General features: G+C 40.3%; 1 protein-coding gene across 2 annotated transcripts in view; it reads left to right on the top strand.

The window, feature by feature from the left end:
• waslb (WASP like actin nucleation promoting factor b) overlaps positions 1-19,172 on the top strand; it is a 53,895-nt gene that overhangs the window by 14,745 nt on the left and 19,978 nt on the right. Inside the window, exons 2-5 of one of the 2 annotated variants that reach the window (XM_036577772.1) lie at positions 1,382-1,516; positions 6,522-6,608; positions 9,772-9,868; positions 14,892-14,915. In XM_036577772.1, the coding sequence (XP_036433665.1) occupies positions 1,382-1,516; positions 6,522-6,608; positions 9,772-9,868; positions 14,892-14,915 (343 nt within the window). The remainder of the gene's footprint in view (positions 1-1,381; positions 1,517-6,521; positions 6,609-9,771; positions 9,869-14,891; positions 14,916-19,172) is intronic. The other variant, XM_036577773.1, reaches the window with a different exon arrangement.

The following is a 19,172-nucleotide window of genomic DNA, read 5'->3' as shown; positions in this document are numbered from 1 at the left end:
CTGTCATTCACAAGCGGCTCACAAAGGAGTTCTTAAATCGCCAAAGTAGGGCAGAAAGATGAATCGTTTTTATATTGAAATCGCAATTTTACCCTGTTCTTCAGTGGTCAGGACCCCCATGGACCCCCACAGCGCAGGTACTATTTGGGTGGTGGATCATTCTCAGCACTGCAGTAACACTGATGTGGTGGTGGTGTGTTAGTGTGTGTTGTGCTGGTCTGAGTGGATCAGACACAGCAGTGCTGCTGGAGTTTTAAACACCTCAGTGTCACTGCTGGACTGAGAATAGTCCACCAACCAAAAATATCCAGCCAACAGCGTCCTGTGACCACTGATGAAGGACTAGAGGATGACCAACACAAACTGTGCAGCAGCAGATGAGCTATCGTCTCTGACTTTACATCTACAAGGTGGACTGACAAGGCAGGAGTGTCTAATGGAGTGGACAGTGAGTGGACACAGTGTTTAAAAACTCCAGCAGCACTGCTGTGTCTGATCCACTCACACCAGCACAACACACACTAACACACCACCACCACATCAGTGTTACTGCAGTGCTGAGAATGATCCACCACCCAAATAGTACCTGCTCTGTGAGTTTCCATGGGGGTCCTGACCACTGAAGAACAGGGTAACAAAGTATCAGAGAAACAGATGGACTACAGTCTGTAACTGTAGAACTACAAAGTGCACCTATATAGTAAGTGGAGCTGATAAAATGGACAATGAGTGTAGAAACAAGGAGGTGGTCAGAATGTTATGCCTGATGGGTGTAAATATAAAAGCAAAAAAAGAAATTAAAGACAAAGGGCTTAAATTAGCTTATTAAACTGCAGTTACACTCTTAAAGATGGTTCTTCAATGATTCTTTTGTAAAGAAAAAGGTTTGTTTTCTTTACTAAACGGAACGTGCATGAATGTGCTGTAAACGGTTCTATATAGACATTTTTAGAGAATAATGGAAAAGGGTTTTTTCTGTTGCTACAATAAAAAAACATTTTGGGTGCTAAATATGGTTCCATACAGAACGATCTCCAACACATCCTCCATCAGTGTGAAGAACCCTTTCCTGATGCAAAGGAATCTGCGTTTAATCATGCAGAGTGTTCGTGGTTTTATATAAAACCATTTTCTTTACAAAGAACCCTTGAAGAACCATCTTTTTTTAAGAGAGAAGAATGAAGAGCAAGTCTTAGAGCTCAGTCGTAGAAACGCGAGAAGAGAAATGATTTTATCCTGGATTTCAGAATCTCGGTTTTTGAATGCAGAACGTTCTCATCTCTTCTTAGAGCCGCAGTCTTCAGTGTGTTCCACTCAGATCCTCACTGTAGGTGTCTGTGCCGAATGTAGGTGTCTGACTTTGGTCCTCCTCTCTCTGCAGTCTCTGTGCTCGGCAGTGGTGCAGGTGTACGCAGCGGACAGGAACGCCTCCTGGACGAAGCGATGCTGCGGCGTGGCCTGCCTGGTGAAAGACAACCCTCTGAGATCTTACTTCATCAGGGTGTACGACATCAAAGTGAGTAGCAGGGGTGCAAATTTTGGCAAATTCTTCTGACTGACCACATAGAGGTGGGCAGTATGACGATATGATTTCCTGAGCGTGTCACAGATATGCTCTGGATAAGTTGGTCAGTGAGGCAAAGCAGGTCAGTTCAGTGTGCTTCACATGATAAAAGCAAAAGGAACATCAAAAGGAAATATAAAGTCTAGACACTCAGATCGGATTTCAAAGTGTCTTTTTAACCAGAAAATATTGTGCTTATTATTTTTAGATATTACCCAGGCCTAGTGAGACGGATCAGGACACCACACACCTGTCAAACGTGTCACTCGCAACACGACAAACAACCACGATGTGAAATCCAGAGTGACGGATGTGGCCAAATTAGCCACCTTGCTTCCTGGCTGTTTACTACGGAAGTCCGGAGAGGCCACAAGCTGTGGCTTTAATTTCCTGGATTGCGGTCTTGATTAACACTTAATTATCTTGTGGTCTCGAGATAATGTGTTGTCTTGAGATCACAACTTAATTATGTTGTGATCAAGATAACAACTATCTTGTGATCTCAAGATAACAAAGTTGTCAAGATATCGCAATTTAATTATTTTATTATCTCGAGATATCAGAAGTTATCCTGATCATGACTTATCTTGCGATCTCAAGATAACAACCTAGCTGTCTTGAGATCTCAAGATAACAAAGTTATCTTTGATCACAATCTGATTATTTTGTGATCTTGAGATATCAAGTTATCCTGAGCAATCTTACGATAATCTTGAAATAACGACCCAGAAAACTGTAGCCACAGCTTACAGCCTCTCCGGACTTCCGTAGTGAACGGCTGGGAAGCTGTAGGCTTGTACTTTAATAGTCGAATACAATAAACAATAAAAGACCAATCGTTAATTATTTATGTGGCAGTTAATTGTCAGCTAATATTTCATGATTGTGACACAATCGCTGTGTATATGAAATGTCAAATTAAAGAGGAAATCATTCAATGGACAAACAGTCGTTTACTTTTTCGTTTACGGCCAGTCAGTTATTCGGTTGATCATTTACATCTCTAACGAGTTGGCATCAGTTAAATTGAGGCCTCTGTATGAAGCACCTCTTTCATGTCGTGCAGTTTGTGATGGTTTGCATTACTTATTACTTATTTGCTAACACAAATTAGCAAATTCAAGTCAATATTTTTCTATTAGCAAAGCAAATGTTAAGCAGGGACATTCAAAACCGTTGAAACCGGTCAGACCTGCTGCTCTCAGCTCAGCTGTTTAAATCCGGTCCGTACATCTCTGAGGGAGCCGGCCGGACTTAGTCTGATAATTAGCTTCTTGTTGGATGAAAACCTCGTATCTCCAAACTGGTAACTTTCCAGGAGAAGGAAAAAACCTACTTTACTTTTAATGTAAGTCAATGGAACCAGAATTTTTTCCAAGTAATTTTGGGTTGTTTCTTTTGGTCCATTCATCATGAAATTTACACACAATGTAAAGACCAACAGGCATTTTCAAATTATGTCAAAAACTGAAAAACGAGGTTTTCTTCCGACAACAGCGAAATGGTCCTTTTAAAGGCCCCATTATAATTCAGTGTTATAACAGCAGAAGTGAACAGAACATTATGTCTACGTTTCATTTAATCTTATTTATTGCCTTCTGATCCCGTTTCCCAGCCGTGGTAGCAGATCGGAGGAACTTTCTCTCCAGGTTAGAGCTTCAGTAACTGCTCTAGAGTAAAACTTAAGCTCAGTTGTTTTACTGCAGTGAGACACACTAAAGCAAACCGAAGCATGAAGGCATTTGTTTTCGGTTCCAGGTACTCAAGCTAAACTTGGCGTGAAGTAAAATAAGCAGAAGGTGAAGAGCCGTGCAGTAGATAAAGCCAACATTCCAGTCTCTCTCTCTCTCTCTCTGTCTCTCTCTCTCTCTCTCTCTCTCTCTCTCTCTCTCTCTCTCGAGGTCCACACACTCTTCATTAATTCCAATTTCCCAACATATTTACAATCCATTTTCCTGAACAGTCCTGTCTATTTCTCAGTTCTTTTCCCAAAATAACTATCATTTGCCTTTTATTGTCACCTTTTATTATTGCCATCAGGCTGTTGATCTGTCATCAACGATATCCGATTACGCCAGCCGATCACCCAGGCCTCCGTCCCACTGTCCACTTATCAGATCACTTGAGACGGATGTTAATAGCTGGGGCCAAATTCATGAAAGCTCACTTAATACAAGGAAAAATATCTAGAAATAATAAATTTACTGATCTCACAATACTTTTAAAACAGTCTCATAATGAGAAATATTAGATATATTAACAATATTTGAGATGTTTTCACTCCAGGGCGTGTCTGTGGGCGGGCTGGGGTTGGCGACATAAGCTTTTTCCCACCCAGAAGAATCATCTGCCCATCCAATGAAAAGTTTCCCTCTCTAGTTCACTCAAAAGCTCATTGCTCATAAAATCTAAGTCAAAATTTTACAGTTTATTTTTTTTCTTGAGAAAAAACTTGCGAAGGTTCTTAAGACAAACACTGAGAAGTTCATAAGAATGTTCTTCTTAAAAAAACGTAAGAACTTCTCAGATGTTCCCTTCCTGGCTACGTTGCGTTTTACCCCGTACCGTAAATGACGCCAGATACATTTTTAATTTGTTTTAACTGTTATTTCCGTCGTTATTTAGTTTAATCCACTTAGAGGAGCAAAATGGGGGAAAAACATCAAACCAAATGTTTAAAAATTAGCAGAGAAGATCCAGAGTGAATGGAGGCAGAAACGGCCAACAGGAAAAAATCCTCCCTAAAAAAATTGTGGAGTGACGATGGAAAGCAAGGGACGAGGATGAGGAGCAGCAGGGGCGGCGTCCGTGATGAATTTAGATGCTCACCTCGTCGACTCTCACAGCCCGAGACTGTAGAGGTGTCAGTCTGTCGTAAGGTTAAGAAAACATAATATTTCCAAGAATAACACTTGTTCAGGTTTTTCTTAAGGAAATAGTTGAGAAAAGATAATAAGCGAATTCTTCAGCAGTTATTTGAAGAATAACAATATTTCGTAAGTCTTTTCCTTAAGAATGAAGTTAAGAAAACACACATCAGAATCAGAATCAAGCCTTATTGGCCCGGTTTGCTTATACATACAGGGAATTTGGTCTTGGTTACAGGAGCTCACGCCAAAAGAGTACTATATACCACCAAAAAGGGTTCTTATATTATATATTACCTATATCTATGGTTCTATACACTCTATATAGAACCATTAACACTCAAAAAAGGCTTTACATGATTAAAAGGTTCTTTGCATCATGAAAGGGTCCTTCTACAGAATAGAAAAACCCTTCTGTGGTGCTATATAGAATCCTTTTCAAAAAGGTTCTAAGTAGAGCCATGTACAGAAGGTTCTCCATCAGTATGAAGAACCCTTTCACAATACAAAGAATCCTTTAAGCATGAATGTACTCTACATGGTTCTATATAGAACTTTTTTGAAATCAGACCAACACTTACATGTAGAGCTGGGCGATATGGCCTAAAATGTTTTCACGATAAACAAAATTCATATCGTTCGATATCGATACATACCGCGATAAATGTCAAATCATTATTTCTTTCAAGTTTGAAGGCTGATTTTTGCTCCTGGGTGGTTAATCACTGTTTTAAACTATCCTTTATGGTCAGAACACGATAAACACTCAGCAAACAGTGGAACATTTCACAGATCTGTCATGGGAGAGTGGGAGAAAGTGTCTGCTGAGCTGTTTTACCAGCTGGAAAAGCATGGCTATTTTGTAATAGTCATAATTTAAGAAAGAAAACAGATTATTTTAGCTGGTGCCGAGCGCTCGGCTACCCCGCTACACACGACATCACAGTGTTCAGACACCAGCTAGACGACTGGATTTCTCTGTACTATCGTAGTAGTTTAAGGGATGAACCGCAAAATATCAACACCAGACAAACAGAGTCCGACTTTTAGGTACGTTTAAACTGAAAGCGGTGCTTTTGTGTCGTGTTTGATCTACAGTATCATCAATTCTCCATGCTGTGTGAGTGACGGAGCTGCTTCTAGTTAGCCAGCTGCTAAAAACAGCTAGCCTGGAAAGCTAGCGCTCTCCCGCTCTCCAATGCCTCACAGCTTCCTCAGTTTACTTTCGTTTAAATCAGGGCTGTAATTTACATGAACCCACTTTTTTCTTTCACTTTCGTTGCTTGTGAACGCACTAATACTAAAATACGACTGAGCGCTTTAACAGTGCTGTAGTTGTGAGGAGCAGATGTGATTTAACGCTGCTAAAGCTGTTAGGATGTTAGTAAAGAGGTGAGTTCGCTGTAGGACAGTACGGTTACACCACTGACCTCGTCACTCACACTCGGTCACAGGAGAGCAGATCGCCGGTCGGTCCACTCAAACAGGGAATGTATAACTCCGCGTTTCAGCCGTTGCTAAAGACTCATCTTACTCGTGGCCCCCTCCCTCTCTAATCATGTCGAAAAACTCGGAAGTGCGCCCTCTCCTGTAGTAGTGTCACTTTCCTTGCAGTAGAAAATGCCAAGGCTTTCGCTGAACGAGGAGGTGTGAGAATGGTGTATTATATCGAACATGTCGTATCGCTCTATCGAGGAAAAGTTATATCGCGATAATTATCATTATCGTTTTATCGCCCAGCCCTACTTACATGTGGTGAATAAAATAAAATAATAAAATACAATAAAATAAAATAACATAAAATAAAACAAAATAAAACATGCATTCCTACCATCACACACACACACACACACACACACACTCCTCCCTGTACCCTTTACATTGTGCAAAGTACGAGTCTACAGTTAAAGTGCTGAGTGCTGCTGTAACTGCAGACCCATTTTAACACTTTAACTGTAGAACATTTATGATTATCTTTCTTGAGACCCTTTCAGAAATCCGGCTCCTGGGTCTTTGACGCCCCGTAATGCTTGTCATGATTTCTGACTGTATTTTGTGTTAATATTTCCTTTCCTGTGCTGATTTTGCAGGCAGGCAAATCCCTGTTTGAGCAGGAGTTCTACACAGACTTCTCAGTGAAGTACCCCAGGTCCTACTTCATGACGTTCGCTGGAGACGTAAGTGGCCTCGGCCTCACTGTGTGTCCATGAGCTCGTGTTTGTGTGGGGGGAAATACACTTGGGTCTCCGCTGCATGTGACCGCAGCAGACCAGAAAGTATGCGGCTTTCTCATAAGAACACAGAGGGAAGTAGAACCTGATGGCGGTTCTGTGATAAAGCTGCACTTTAGAGCAGTGCACTTAATTGCATGCAAATCGATCAACGAGCCGTCGCAGGCCTTTCTCTGAAGAACAGGAGATCAAAATGAGATCCTGAGCAGATTCTGAATATGATAAACACAAACATGTACAGAAGATGGTTCCTTCAAGGGTTCTTCAGTAAAGAAAATGTTTCCAGATAGAACCATAAACACTCAAAGAACGCTTTACATGATTAAAGGGCTCTTTTTGTCATGAAATGGTTCTTCAGATGAATGGAAAATGTGCCCTTTTTAAAAAAGGGTTCTTATATTGTTACAAGTTTGACCTCTATGGTTCTGTACACTCACAGATGGGTTCTTTAGTAAAGGCAGTGGTTGTGTATAGAACTATGAACACTTAAAGAACCCTTTGCATAATTGAAAGGTTCTTTGCATCAAGAAAGGGTTCTTCTACTGTAGCAAGCTTGGTATCGTAACAACAGAAGAACGCTTTTTGGTGCTATATAGAATCCTTTTCAAAAAGGTTCTATGTATAGAACCATATACAAAAGATTCTCCATCGATGTCAAGAACACCTTTCTCAATACAAAGAATCCTTTAATGATGAATGTGCTCTACATGGTTCTATGTACAACTTTTTTGAAACGGGTTCTATATAGCACCAAAAAGTGTTCTTATATTGTTATATAGCAAGCTTGATAGCATAACAACAGAAGAACCCTTTTTGGTGCTGTATAGAATCCTTTTCAGAAAGGTTCTATATACAGAACCATACACAAGACATTATCCATCAGTCTAAAGAACCATTTCACGATGCAGTGAACCCATTAATCACGCAGAGGGTGTTTTGGGTGTTCATGGTTCTATATAGAATAATTTTCTTTAATAAAGAACCCTTGAAGAACCATCTTTTTTCATGAGAGTAACCTCATAAACAAATCCTCCTGTTACCCAGACGGTGTAATGTACAGCCTGTTGTTATGTTCTTCGTCATCTTCAATCTCATGTTTCAGATGAGTTTTGTGACAAAGGAATTCATGTGACCTTGAAAATTTATTAACTAAATAAATAATTTTGGCAAAAATAATACTGGTCAGTCTGTTGAGCGCCTGTGTGTCTTAAACACGGTACTGTGGAAAAGAAAATTGGATTTAAAAAGCTGTTTATCTGATCAGTAAATATTTGTTTGCTCAGGAAAAATGACTAATATTAAAATAAATATAAATAATAATGATATACACCAATCGGGCATAACGTTCTGACCACCTCCTTGTTTCTACGCTCATTGTCCATTTTATCAGCTCCACTTACTGTATAGGTGCACTTTGTAGTTCTACAGTTACAGACTGTAGTCCATCTGTTTCTCTGATACTTTGTTAGCCCCCTTTTACCCTGTTCTTCAATGGTCAGGACCCCCATGGACCCTCACAGAGCAGGTACTATTTGGGTGGGGGATCATTCTCAGCACTGCAGTAACACTGACGTGGTGGTGGTGTGCTAGTGTGTGTTGCGCTGGTGCGAGTGGATCAGACACAGCAGTGCTGCTGGAGTTTTTAAACACTGTGTCCACTCACTGTCCACTCTATTAGACACTCCTACCTTGTCAGTCCACCTTGTATGTGTAAAGTCAGAGACGATAGCTCATCTGCTGCTGCACAGTTTGTGTTGGTCATCCTCTAGTCCTTCATCAGTGGTCACAGGACGCTGTTGGCTGGATATTTTTGGTTGGTGGACTATTCTCAGTCCAGCAGTGACACTGAGGTGTTTAAAAACTCCAGCAGCACTGCTGTGTCTGATCCACTCGCACCAGCGCAACACACACTAGCACACCACCACCACGTCAGTGTTACTGCGGTGCTGAGAATGATCCCCCACCCAAATAGTACCTGCTCTGTGAGGGTCCATGGGGGTCCTGACCATTGAAGAACAGGGTAAAAGGGGGCTAACAAAGTATCAGAGAAACAGATGGACTACAGTCTGTAACTGTAGAACTACAAAGTGCACCTATATAGTAAGTGGAGCTGATAAAATGAACAATGAGCGTAGAAACAAGGAGGTGGTCAGAATGTTATGCCTGATTTAATGTCTGTCAGAGTGTTTGTTTATCTATTTCCTGGCCCCTCCTCCAGGAAGCCCAGTATTATTTGTGGTTATCTCAGTACGTGCTTTATCTAATCAATATTTATTTATAGGGGTGGGCGATATGACGGTATTTTATCATATAAAATTGTCACAGTACAATTTTCTGGGCGTCATCAGTACTTAAAATACCCTAACTACATGTTTTATGACAAAAGTGAGTATAATTAGGCCTGTTTAATCGGCCTTAATTTTTTAAAATTGGTTTAATTCAATTATTGAATAAAACAAAGAAATATTCATAGATATCATGTATCGTGAAAATGTCTTGAAGTATCGTGATATAATATTTTTGATATATCGCCCACCGCTACTAAATCAGGTGCTGCTGGTTTGTTCTTCACAAATGCTGATCAAAAAAAATGAATTTTTGTTGCTTTTTACTGTATGTTTATTTTTGTTTACTCTAACGATGTATGTTCATATATTCTTATATTGATTTTACCAGCACAAACATGCTTCAAACTTATAGATGGTTTTAATTAATGTAATTAGGTGCATTTTTGCACAGTACTGTATACCAGTAGGCATATTACTCTCACAATGCAGTGCGTAACAGTGTAGTTACAATAGTGCTGAGCAATATGACGATATTTATTGTTATTATGATAAATTACGCCACAGTATACTTTTCAGAGCATGTTGTAGATATCGTCTGTACCTAAAGTGGTTAAACTGCATGTTTTATTACAGAGAAAGCGTTTTTGGACCTGATTAATTGGATTTGGTGCAAAAAATATTGAGCTTTTACTGTATTTTGTTTATAATATGGTTAATTGGTCGTAATGATACTTTAGGCTACTGTGTTGGTGTATTATTTACACAGATATACATTTTTATTGCAATATCTTTGATGGTGGTTTGCTTGGCTCTAAACACAGACGTGTCAGATTGGCCTCAACTTTGCCAGTGAGGAAGAAGCCAAGCGTTTCAAAGTGGTGTCTGACGGCCTGTTGGAGAAACGACAAAGGAAAACGGGTATGTACCACTTCGCCCGTCTGTCCGCCGTCTTGTCCTTTGCAGTTAATATCTTCCTGTTTATGGCTTTATTCTGAGTAAGGCGTGTACAACAGTTGTAGGCAAAAGTTTGGGCCAAATTCCATATTTTGTAAAATATGTGAAATATGTAAACAGAACCTATACATTTTAATGCACAATTACTTTATACTAGAACTAGAATAGTCAACAATATTAAATAGTAATTTGTGGCATGGGCAAAAGTTTGGACACCCTTCCAGTTGTAAAGTCTCAGAGCTTCATTAGGCCTTAATTGACACGTTAGGCAGGTCAAGAATTACCATTAGGAATTTCCAGCTACTGACAATTCCAGAGTATAATAAATTCTGACTGTTGAAATCAAGTGCTAACACTGAACAACCTTGGGCTCCTCTGCGCAACTGGATGAGGGTCTGAAAAAGAAACTAATCGATGCCTATGAAGCAGGAGAAGACTACAAAAAGATATCAGAGCGCTTCTGAAATGTCGTTAAGAAGTGGCAGTTAAGGGGAACTGTGGAAGTCAAGGCAAGATCTTGAGCTTTCAGGTAGAGCTTCTCGTGTGCTGGGCAGAAAGGCAAAGCAAAACCCCCACATGACGACAAAGGACCTGCAGGGAGGTTTACCTGATACAGGAGTGGTCTGGATGGAAGAAAGCTACGGTCACACAGCACGTAAAAGTGGCCCAAATCTGATTTTCTCACCAAGTCTGATTTTTTTGTTTGGCTGTTCAGATTATCTTTTAAATCTGATCTGTATGCGACATCAGTCTGAACAGATCAGCTCCTAAACTGACCCACATGCTCTAAAGAACAGAGCGTCACGCTGCTTCACGGCTCATCCAGAGGTAAACAATCACGACCGCCAACGAACGCCAGTCGCTCCCGGAGGATCAGCTTCATCTTTACCAGCATCACAGGAGCCATCATGAGGCTTCACTGACTGACAGCTGGGCTCATCACCCAGAATGTGTTCAAGCCGTAAAAAGGGGCGCGGCCACTTCTTTGGTTCGCGTCCTCGGATTCTTTAAACTCTGCTTTCAGACTTTTAACTGCTCTTTGACGCTGCAGCCTCGTTCTCCTGCGGCCGCGTTCGGACATTTCTTTACAAATCTCTTTAAACATGAAGAGTTTTGGATGAGTCTTTTCTAATTTTTGGTACAGAAACATCAACCCGAATGTTTGCGTCTTAGTAGCGCAAAATTATGACGAATGTCGAGTTGGATTGACGTAAAAGAATTCCGATCTGGCTGTTCAGACCCAGAGTCGCATTGCCGCAGATCGGATACGTATCGGATTTCGGTAGCACATATAAAAGCGTCTCAAATTGGAACTGAAAATGTCAGATTTGGTGTGTTTATCTGTTCACACTGACACACAGACGCACATCTGCGTCACATACGGAGAATAAGATCAGATTTGGGCCACTTTTACCTGCTGTGTGAACAAAGTCCTGGAGAGGCCAGAGGCGTTTTGCAAACAAGTGCTGTGAACTGATGAAGTATAAATGGAACTGTTTGGCTACAATCACCAAAAGTATGTCTGGAGGAAAAAAGGAGAAGCGTCTGATGAAAGGAACACCGTTGTTGAGCCTGGTGTTCTGACAAGTAAGTGTGATACAGTCAGTCATGAAACTTAAGATGAAAAGAGTTTGGCTTCTAAAACAGGACAATGATCCAAAACACACCTCAAAATCCACCATGAATTATTTCAAGAAACTCAGACAGAAGCTTTTGGAACGGCCCTCACTGTACCCAGACTTGAACATCATCCTGAAATCTGCGAGTAGATCTTAAGATCTCAAGATGACCCAAGAGTTTTGCAAAAGTAGAGAGGGGGGGTGTGAAAATTCCTAAAACAGGAATAGAAACACTTCTAGCTGGATACAAAAAGCTGATTTCTGCCAAAGGGGGTGTTAGCCCTGACTTAGTTGGGTGTCCGACACGACACTATTACTGTTTTATTTTTGTTTTATACAACAGTTACTTCCAGCCACGCAAGCTGATTGGTTGAGAAATGTTCTAACGGTGCTGTTATTTCACCATAACATCACGGGTTTTTCACAAACACTGTATCACTCCGCTGAGACGCCGTTGCTAAGCAACGACTTTGACAGCTGTAGGAGACGCTCAAGACATTTGAACGTTTTTACTTCTTACTTTGCCACAAACAGAAAACGGAGACTTTTAAGATCAGATTTGACCGACAGCCGATTTGGTCAGACTCTGAAGATGAGACGACACTAAACTCCCAAACTGTCATCACCACTGAGCAGCTTTTCAGTCGGCAGCTGAGACAGAAGAACAGCTAAACAACCTGGAATCAGCCAGAAATGAACCCAATACCATTCGCCATAATTTGGTGAAGGAACATTAAAACATATTAAACGCCGCGTTCACGGCCCAGTTTATTAATTTATTACTTTATTTATTTAACTGTTGTATAAAAGCAATAGAACACTCGAGGAGTGTGTTATCGCCAATAACATCACCAAATCACAGCCGTGATGTTATTTCCCGATAACACACTCCCTCTTGTGCTCTATTGCTTAACATTTGCAGATGTTTTAATTTTTTTTTAATTTTAGTTTGCCATCTCTTCACTTAAATTACACATGTTTTGATTTTGATTTTTTTTTTTACGTTACATAATGCCGCTATCTGGAAAAAAAAAAGTATCTCCATTTTTGGGATGTTTAGTTTTCTGCATCATTTGAGCTCAGCAGCTCCTCTACACTGTGTGAAAATTTGATGATGATTGGACAAACAGAAATGTTCCAGAATTGCTTTGAATAAAATCTTTTGTATTCAGTTTCAGTGAAAGCAAAGAAAGTTTTTGCTGTCTCCTGTAAAGTTACCATTTTGGAAATACTTGTTTTTCTTTGAACGGTGACAATATAGTATGTTTCGCCCAAATTTTTGCGTACAACTGTATGTACACAGCATATTATTCCTCTGCTTACTCAATAAGATCTTAGAGTGTGACATTTCTGACTGGAAGTGATTTGGTTGATTAAATAAATAAGAATTAAATATTCGGGAACAGTTTACAGATGTCTACATAACACTTTCATGATATCTTACATAAACGCTTCATGACATTTTCTCATTTTTTATTCTGAACAACTATTCAGTGAAATGCCAGATTTCTGGACGGCCAAAGTAAAAATGACCTCGCGTTGCCCCTTTGGTCATTAAGTGCTTTGACACTTCTTTTTAATTATTTGTTCTTCTTAAGCATTTGTGTTTTGCACATTGTTCTATTAACTTTTTTAACTCCTACGTCTTCTAAAAATGTTATTGTGCCAAGTAGTTAGCACTGATATCCTGTAAAACATGTATGCTTTTGTAAGTGTTCATTTAAGCATTCATGAACATGTTGTGAAGTGTTTATGTAAGATGTTATGAATGTGTTATGTCGACACCTTTCGAGTGAAGTGTTACCGAATATTTATTATTCATTAATGTGAGATAAACAGATGCAAATCATAACAGTTTTTACCTTTATTTTGTTTTAACATGCTGTTAAATTCCTATCATAATCTAATCCTCCATGTCCATTACCAAATACACCGATCAGACATAATATTCTGACCACCTCCTTGTTTCTACGCTCATTGTCCATTTTATCAGCTCCACTTACTATATAGGTGCACTTTGTAGTTCTACAGTTACAGACTGTAGTCCATCTGTTTCTCTGCATACTTTGTTACCCTGTTCTTCAGTGGTCAGGACCCCCATGGACCCTCACAGAGCAGGTACTATTTGGGTGGTGGATCATTCTCAGCACTGCAGTAACACTGACGTGGTGGTGGTGTGTTAGTGTGTGTTGTGCTGGTCTGAGTGGATCAGACACAGCAGTGCTGCTGGAGTTTTTAAACACTGTGTCCACTCACTGTCCACTCTATTAGACACTCCTACCTTATCGGTCCACCATGTAGATGTAAAGTCAGAGACGATAGCTCATCTGCTGCTGCACAGTTTGTGTTGGTCATCCTCTAGTCCTTTATCAGTGGTCACAGGACACTGCCCACAGGACGCTGTTGGCTGGATATTTTTGATTGGTGGACTATTCTCAGTCCAGCAGTGACACTGAGGTGTTTAAAAACTCCAGCAGCACTGCTGTGTCTGATCCACTCAGACCAGCACAACACACACTAACACACCACCACCACGTCAGTGTTACTGCAGTGCTGAGAATGATCCACCACCCAAATAGTACCTGCTCTGTGAGGGTCCATGGGGGTCCTGACCACTGAAGAACAGGGTAAAAGGGGGCTAACAAAGTATCAGAGAAACAGATGGACTACAGTCTGTAACTGTAGAACTACAAAGTGCACCTATATAGTAAGTGGAGCTGATAAAATGCACAATGAGCGTAGAAACAAGGAGGTGGTCAGAACGTTATGCCTGACCGGTGTATTTTTCTTGTTTTGCAAATGTACTTGATGCTGCACACTTTGAGTCATTTTAGTGCTGATTGATTGCCAGAGATCCCATGATAACTCCGCCCACGCATATTTAATCACCTGCAGTAGAAGCTTAACTATCTTGTTGCCATGACGTCTAATCTATTGTCCATATTCTGAGCGCTGTGTGTATGTAAACACGGCTAATCTCGCCGCTGCTTGCTAGAAACTGACCTCCTCCTGTTTGAGCGTCTCTCGCTCTCGTCTTTGAAGTTTCTGCCAGGAAAGTCTGCGTCTGATTAACTTCTCCTGAAGCTTAAACACCTTAACCGCTTCCTCAGCGAGTCGGTCTCTGCTGTTCTCCTGACTCGGCCGGTACTGCTGGGAGAGGGCCGGACCTTCACTGTCCAGCCTCCTTCAGGGCTGCTTCTAACTGTTCTTGCATCACCTACAGCACTAATGATGATAAACAGCTGACCTTTCCAGTTTCTCTCGTTGTTCTAACTGACCACTTATGCTAATTTATGCTAATACAAACGCATTAACGGCTATTTTGGTCGCAATAAAATAATAACGGATATCTCGATTTTGTCTTCCAGAAAAAAGACGTGATCCACCCAATGGTAGGTTCCATTTTAATCAATGAGTTGACAACCTTTTGCTCCAAAAAACTGGTGTGCACACTTAAACATGATGGTTCTTCAAGGGTTCTTTAGTAAAGAAAATGATATGCAGAACCATGAACACTCAAAGAACCCTTTGCATGATTAAATGGTTCTTTGCATGGTGAAAGGGTTCTGCAGATTGATGAGGAATGTGCTGTTAAGGGTTCTATATAGTACCAAAAAGAATCAAGCTTGTTACAGTAGAAGAACCCATTTTGGTGCTGTATGGAACCCTTTTCAAAAAGGTTTTATACACTCTTAAAAAAGTTGGTTTTTCAAGGGTTCTTTAGTAAAGAAAACGGTTCTATATAGAGCCTTGAACACTTTGCATGATTAAATGGTTCTTTGCATCTTGAAACGGTTCTTCATATTGATGAAGAATGTGCTGTAAATGGTTCTATGTGTAATCTCTTTGAAAAGGGTTCTATATAGCACCAAAAAGCATTCTTCTATTATGATATCAAGCTTGCTACAATAGAAGAACCCTTTCATGATGCAAAGAACCATTTAATCATACAAAGGGTGCTTTGAATGTTCATGGTTCTTTATAGAACCACTGTCTATACTGAAGAACCCTTGAATGAACCATCTTTAAGAAGGTATAGAACCATCCACAGCGTATTTTGTATAAATCTGAAGAACATTTTACGATACAAAAGACTCTGTTAATGATTCAAAGGGTTCTTTGAGTGTTTATGGTTCTATATAGACCCATTCTCTTTTCTAAAGAACCCTTGAAGAACCATTTGTGGCACATAGACAGTCAGTTAATGTGCAGATTTCTCCCCCAGCTGTGTTTCTCTCTGAGTGCTGTAGTTAATCCTCTCAATGGAAGCAATTTTGCCACCATATGTAGCCCATATGATGTAGCTGCCCCCCCAACCCACCCACCCCCTTCAGTAGCAACACTGGCAATTACACCCTCCCCTTGTTAAGTTCCCCCTGTATCTAGCACGTTCAGACTAGCACTCTTCCTCCAACAGGACCACATGGCTAACATTACGTAGTTAAACAGGCTCCAGTAGAATGAACGTTTGGTCATCTACACACTTAAAAAGATGGATCTTCCAGAGTTCTTTAGTAAAGAAAATGGTTCTATATAGTACCATGAACACTCAAAGAACCCTTTGCCTGATTAAATGGTTCTTTGCATGGGGAGAGTGTTCTTCGGATTGATGGAGAATAGACAGTGGATGTTTATATATATGGAACCTTTTTGAAAAGGGTTCTTTTATTGTTACAAGCTTGAAGTCGTACCAATAGTAGAACCCTTTTTGATACTGTATAGAACCCTTTTTCAAAAAGGTTCTATATAGAACCATACACAACATTTATCTGTCAGTCTAAAGAACCATTTCACCCTGCGAAGAACCCTTTAAAGATGCAAAGGGTTCTTTGAGTGTTCATGGTTCTATATAGAACTATTCTCTGTACTAAAGAACCCTTGAAGAACCATTTAAGAATGTAGTGTTCCCATAGAAACATCAACAGTAAATTTTCACAGCAGGCAGGTAGAGGTTCCTCCACCTTCACACTGAAGACACTCTCTCTCTCTCTCTCTCTCTATATATATATATATATATAATTTTCCATTTATTATTATCATTATTATTATTATTATTATTATTATAATGATCAGGATGATAATAACAATAACAAAAATAATAATAATAACAATAGTAAGAAGTGCCGTCAAGTCATTTCTAATGCCTGGTCCATATGGAAACTTCTCCACGATATCCGGTCTTCTTTTACTCCGTGGAAGTACCTTTTTTTCATCATGTGTTTGTGATTAGTGAGTTATACACTCACACTGGAAGTTTTTTACACACATCCTAATAATCTGTTAATAATCCAACTAATAGCTCAATCAGAATAGAATATGTCCGTGTAAACACCTCAGAAGCAGTCAGAATAGTCTAGTCTGATTGAGGCCATCCGGAATACAGTTTCTATCCGACTGATCGAGGTGGATAATCCTGTAAATAATCCGTTAAATAGAAGAATAATACCCATGTAAACGCCTGTATCTGATTACATTCCCTATCGGAAAGTTTAAGTCCGTTCTGATCATGTTCGTCGCGTCATAGTGAGAGTTTATACCGTTCAACATGGCGGAGCAGAAACTGGTCTGCAGAGGAGACGAAGTTTCTGCTCTGATCTTTAAAAGACGGCAGTGGGACGGACGTCCAGCTTATGTGTCTCAGAACACGACGTCTTCCTCTCGGCCTCCTTTAATAAGGACATGTGAAGGACGTTTTCCTGAGTCTGACATCATTTTAGAGTACTTAAAAACACAAGCGCTGCTCACTGCTGCTCATCTCACTCTGACTGGACGTGATGCTGGTTGTCATGGTAACGTCTACACTAAGTGGTTCTGTATGCATGAGCGTCATTTTTGGATGTGATTTCTTGTAGTGAGCATGTAAACAGAGATTACTCATCAGAGTGTTGAGTAGAGTGAGAATATAAACACCACAGTCCTCATCTATAATTGGAATGTGTTCAGTCGGACTGGAGAAAATCTTTGCATGTAAACACAGATTCATCAAAACATTCCATATACAGTCGTATGCAAAAGTTTGGGCACCCCTCGTCAAATTCCATGTTTTGTTGATTTAAGTGAAAGTACGTTAACATAAAATCGTCAAGGAACGCACTTAAATGTGACGTTTCTGCGGATTTTACTGCACAATTTATATGCATAACTTTTGCACAGGCCACATTTTATGTTTTATGTTCTCCTCAACATATTAAATTCAGCTAATAAACAGTAATTGTGTGTTAAAGTGTGCAGAAGTGTGTCTCTGTGGAGGATGTGTAACTCATTTTTATTTAAAATTAACAAAACGTGGTTTAAACTGGGATATTCAAGCTTTTGCTTACAGCTGTTTATCGTCTAATTAAAATCTATTTAAATTTTATCGTGCTGACATTTGCATCTTCTACTTTGTCGGTAAAATAAATTTGCCACATTGACACAGCGTCTTTTCAGAGCGAATAAATTCCTAAAAAGCTCATCGGGTTCAAACAACATAGATTTCCATTGAATTACATGTGTTTTGAATGGTTTACCAGGATTTTCAGTGACTTTTTTTAGGCCTTCTGTTGTGTTGCAGTGAATTTCGTCTATGGGGTTTGTTATAATGTTTGCAGAGATGTGTAGATTTATAAAACATTTATTAATCTTTCTCAGATGCTTTTTAAATTATTGATCAAAACACAAAATACATCAGCTTCCCCCCGTTCGTCCGCAGCCATGCTGCTGAGCTAACGCTTTTCAGGCCTGTTTTGGGGCTGCTCTCCCCCTCAGTGGGGGGGTTTCCTGACATGCCCTCCCGCTGTCCGTGTCTGATGTGGTCTGGAAGTGCGTTCGTGACTCTCCGACCATAAATATTAGACCCCTGTGTTAATGACTGTAAGAGGATTTTCTCTCTTTCAGCTGTTAATGTAAATTCCCCCTCCAGCTACGGCGCTGAGCCTGTGCTTTAATTTAAGGGTGGATGGGGGGGATGGTGTGGGGGTAAGGGCTGGACGCTTGGAGTGGTCATGTTTTGGCCCTTTTATGGTTTGTTTATAACTGTTCATATATATATATATATATATATATATATATATATGTGTACACATACACCGATCAGGCACAACATTCTGACCACCTCCTTGTTTCTACGCTCATTGTCCATTTTATCAGCTCCACTTACTATATAGGTGCACTTTGTAGTTCTACAGTTACAGACTGTAGTCCATCTGTTTCTCTGATACTTTGTTAGCCCCCTTTTACCCTGTTCTTCAGTGGTCAGGACCCCCATGGACCCTCACAGAGCAGGTACTATTTGGGTGGTGGATCATTCTCCGCACTGCAGTAACACTGACGTGGTGGTGGTGTGTTAGTGTGTGTTGTGCTGGTGTGAGTGGATCAGACACGGCAGTGCTGCTGGAGTTTTTAAACACTGTGTCCACTCACTGTCCACTCTATTAGACGCACCTGCGTTGTTGGTCCACCTTGTAGATGTAAAGTCAGAGACGATAGCTCATCTGCTGCTGCACAGTTTGTGTTGGTCATCCTCTAGTCCTTCATCAGTGGTCACAGGACGCTGTTGGCTGGATATTTTTGGTTGGTGGACTATTCTCAGTCCAGCAGTGACACTGAGGTGTTTAAAAACTCCAGCAGCACTGCTGTGTCTGATCCACTCAGACCAGCGCAACACACAC

Source organism: Colossoma macropomum, unplaced genomic scaffold (genome assembly GCF_904425465.1).
Source record: "Colossoma macropomum unplaced genomic scaffold, Colossoma_macropomum, whole genome shotgun sequence".
Classification (NCBI taxonomy): domain Eukaryota; kingdom Metazoa; phylum Chordata; class Actinopteri; order Characiformes; family Serrasalmidae; genus Colossoma; species Colossoma macropomum.
The sequence above is the reverse complement of the archived record's forward strand: the minus strand, read 5'-3'. Positions and strand labels throughout refer to the sequence as shown.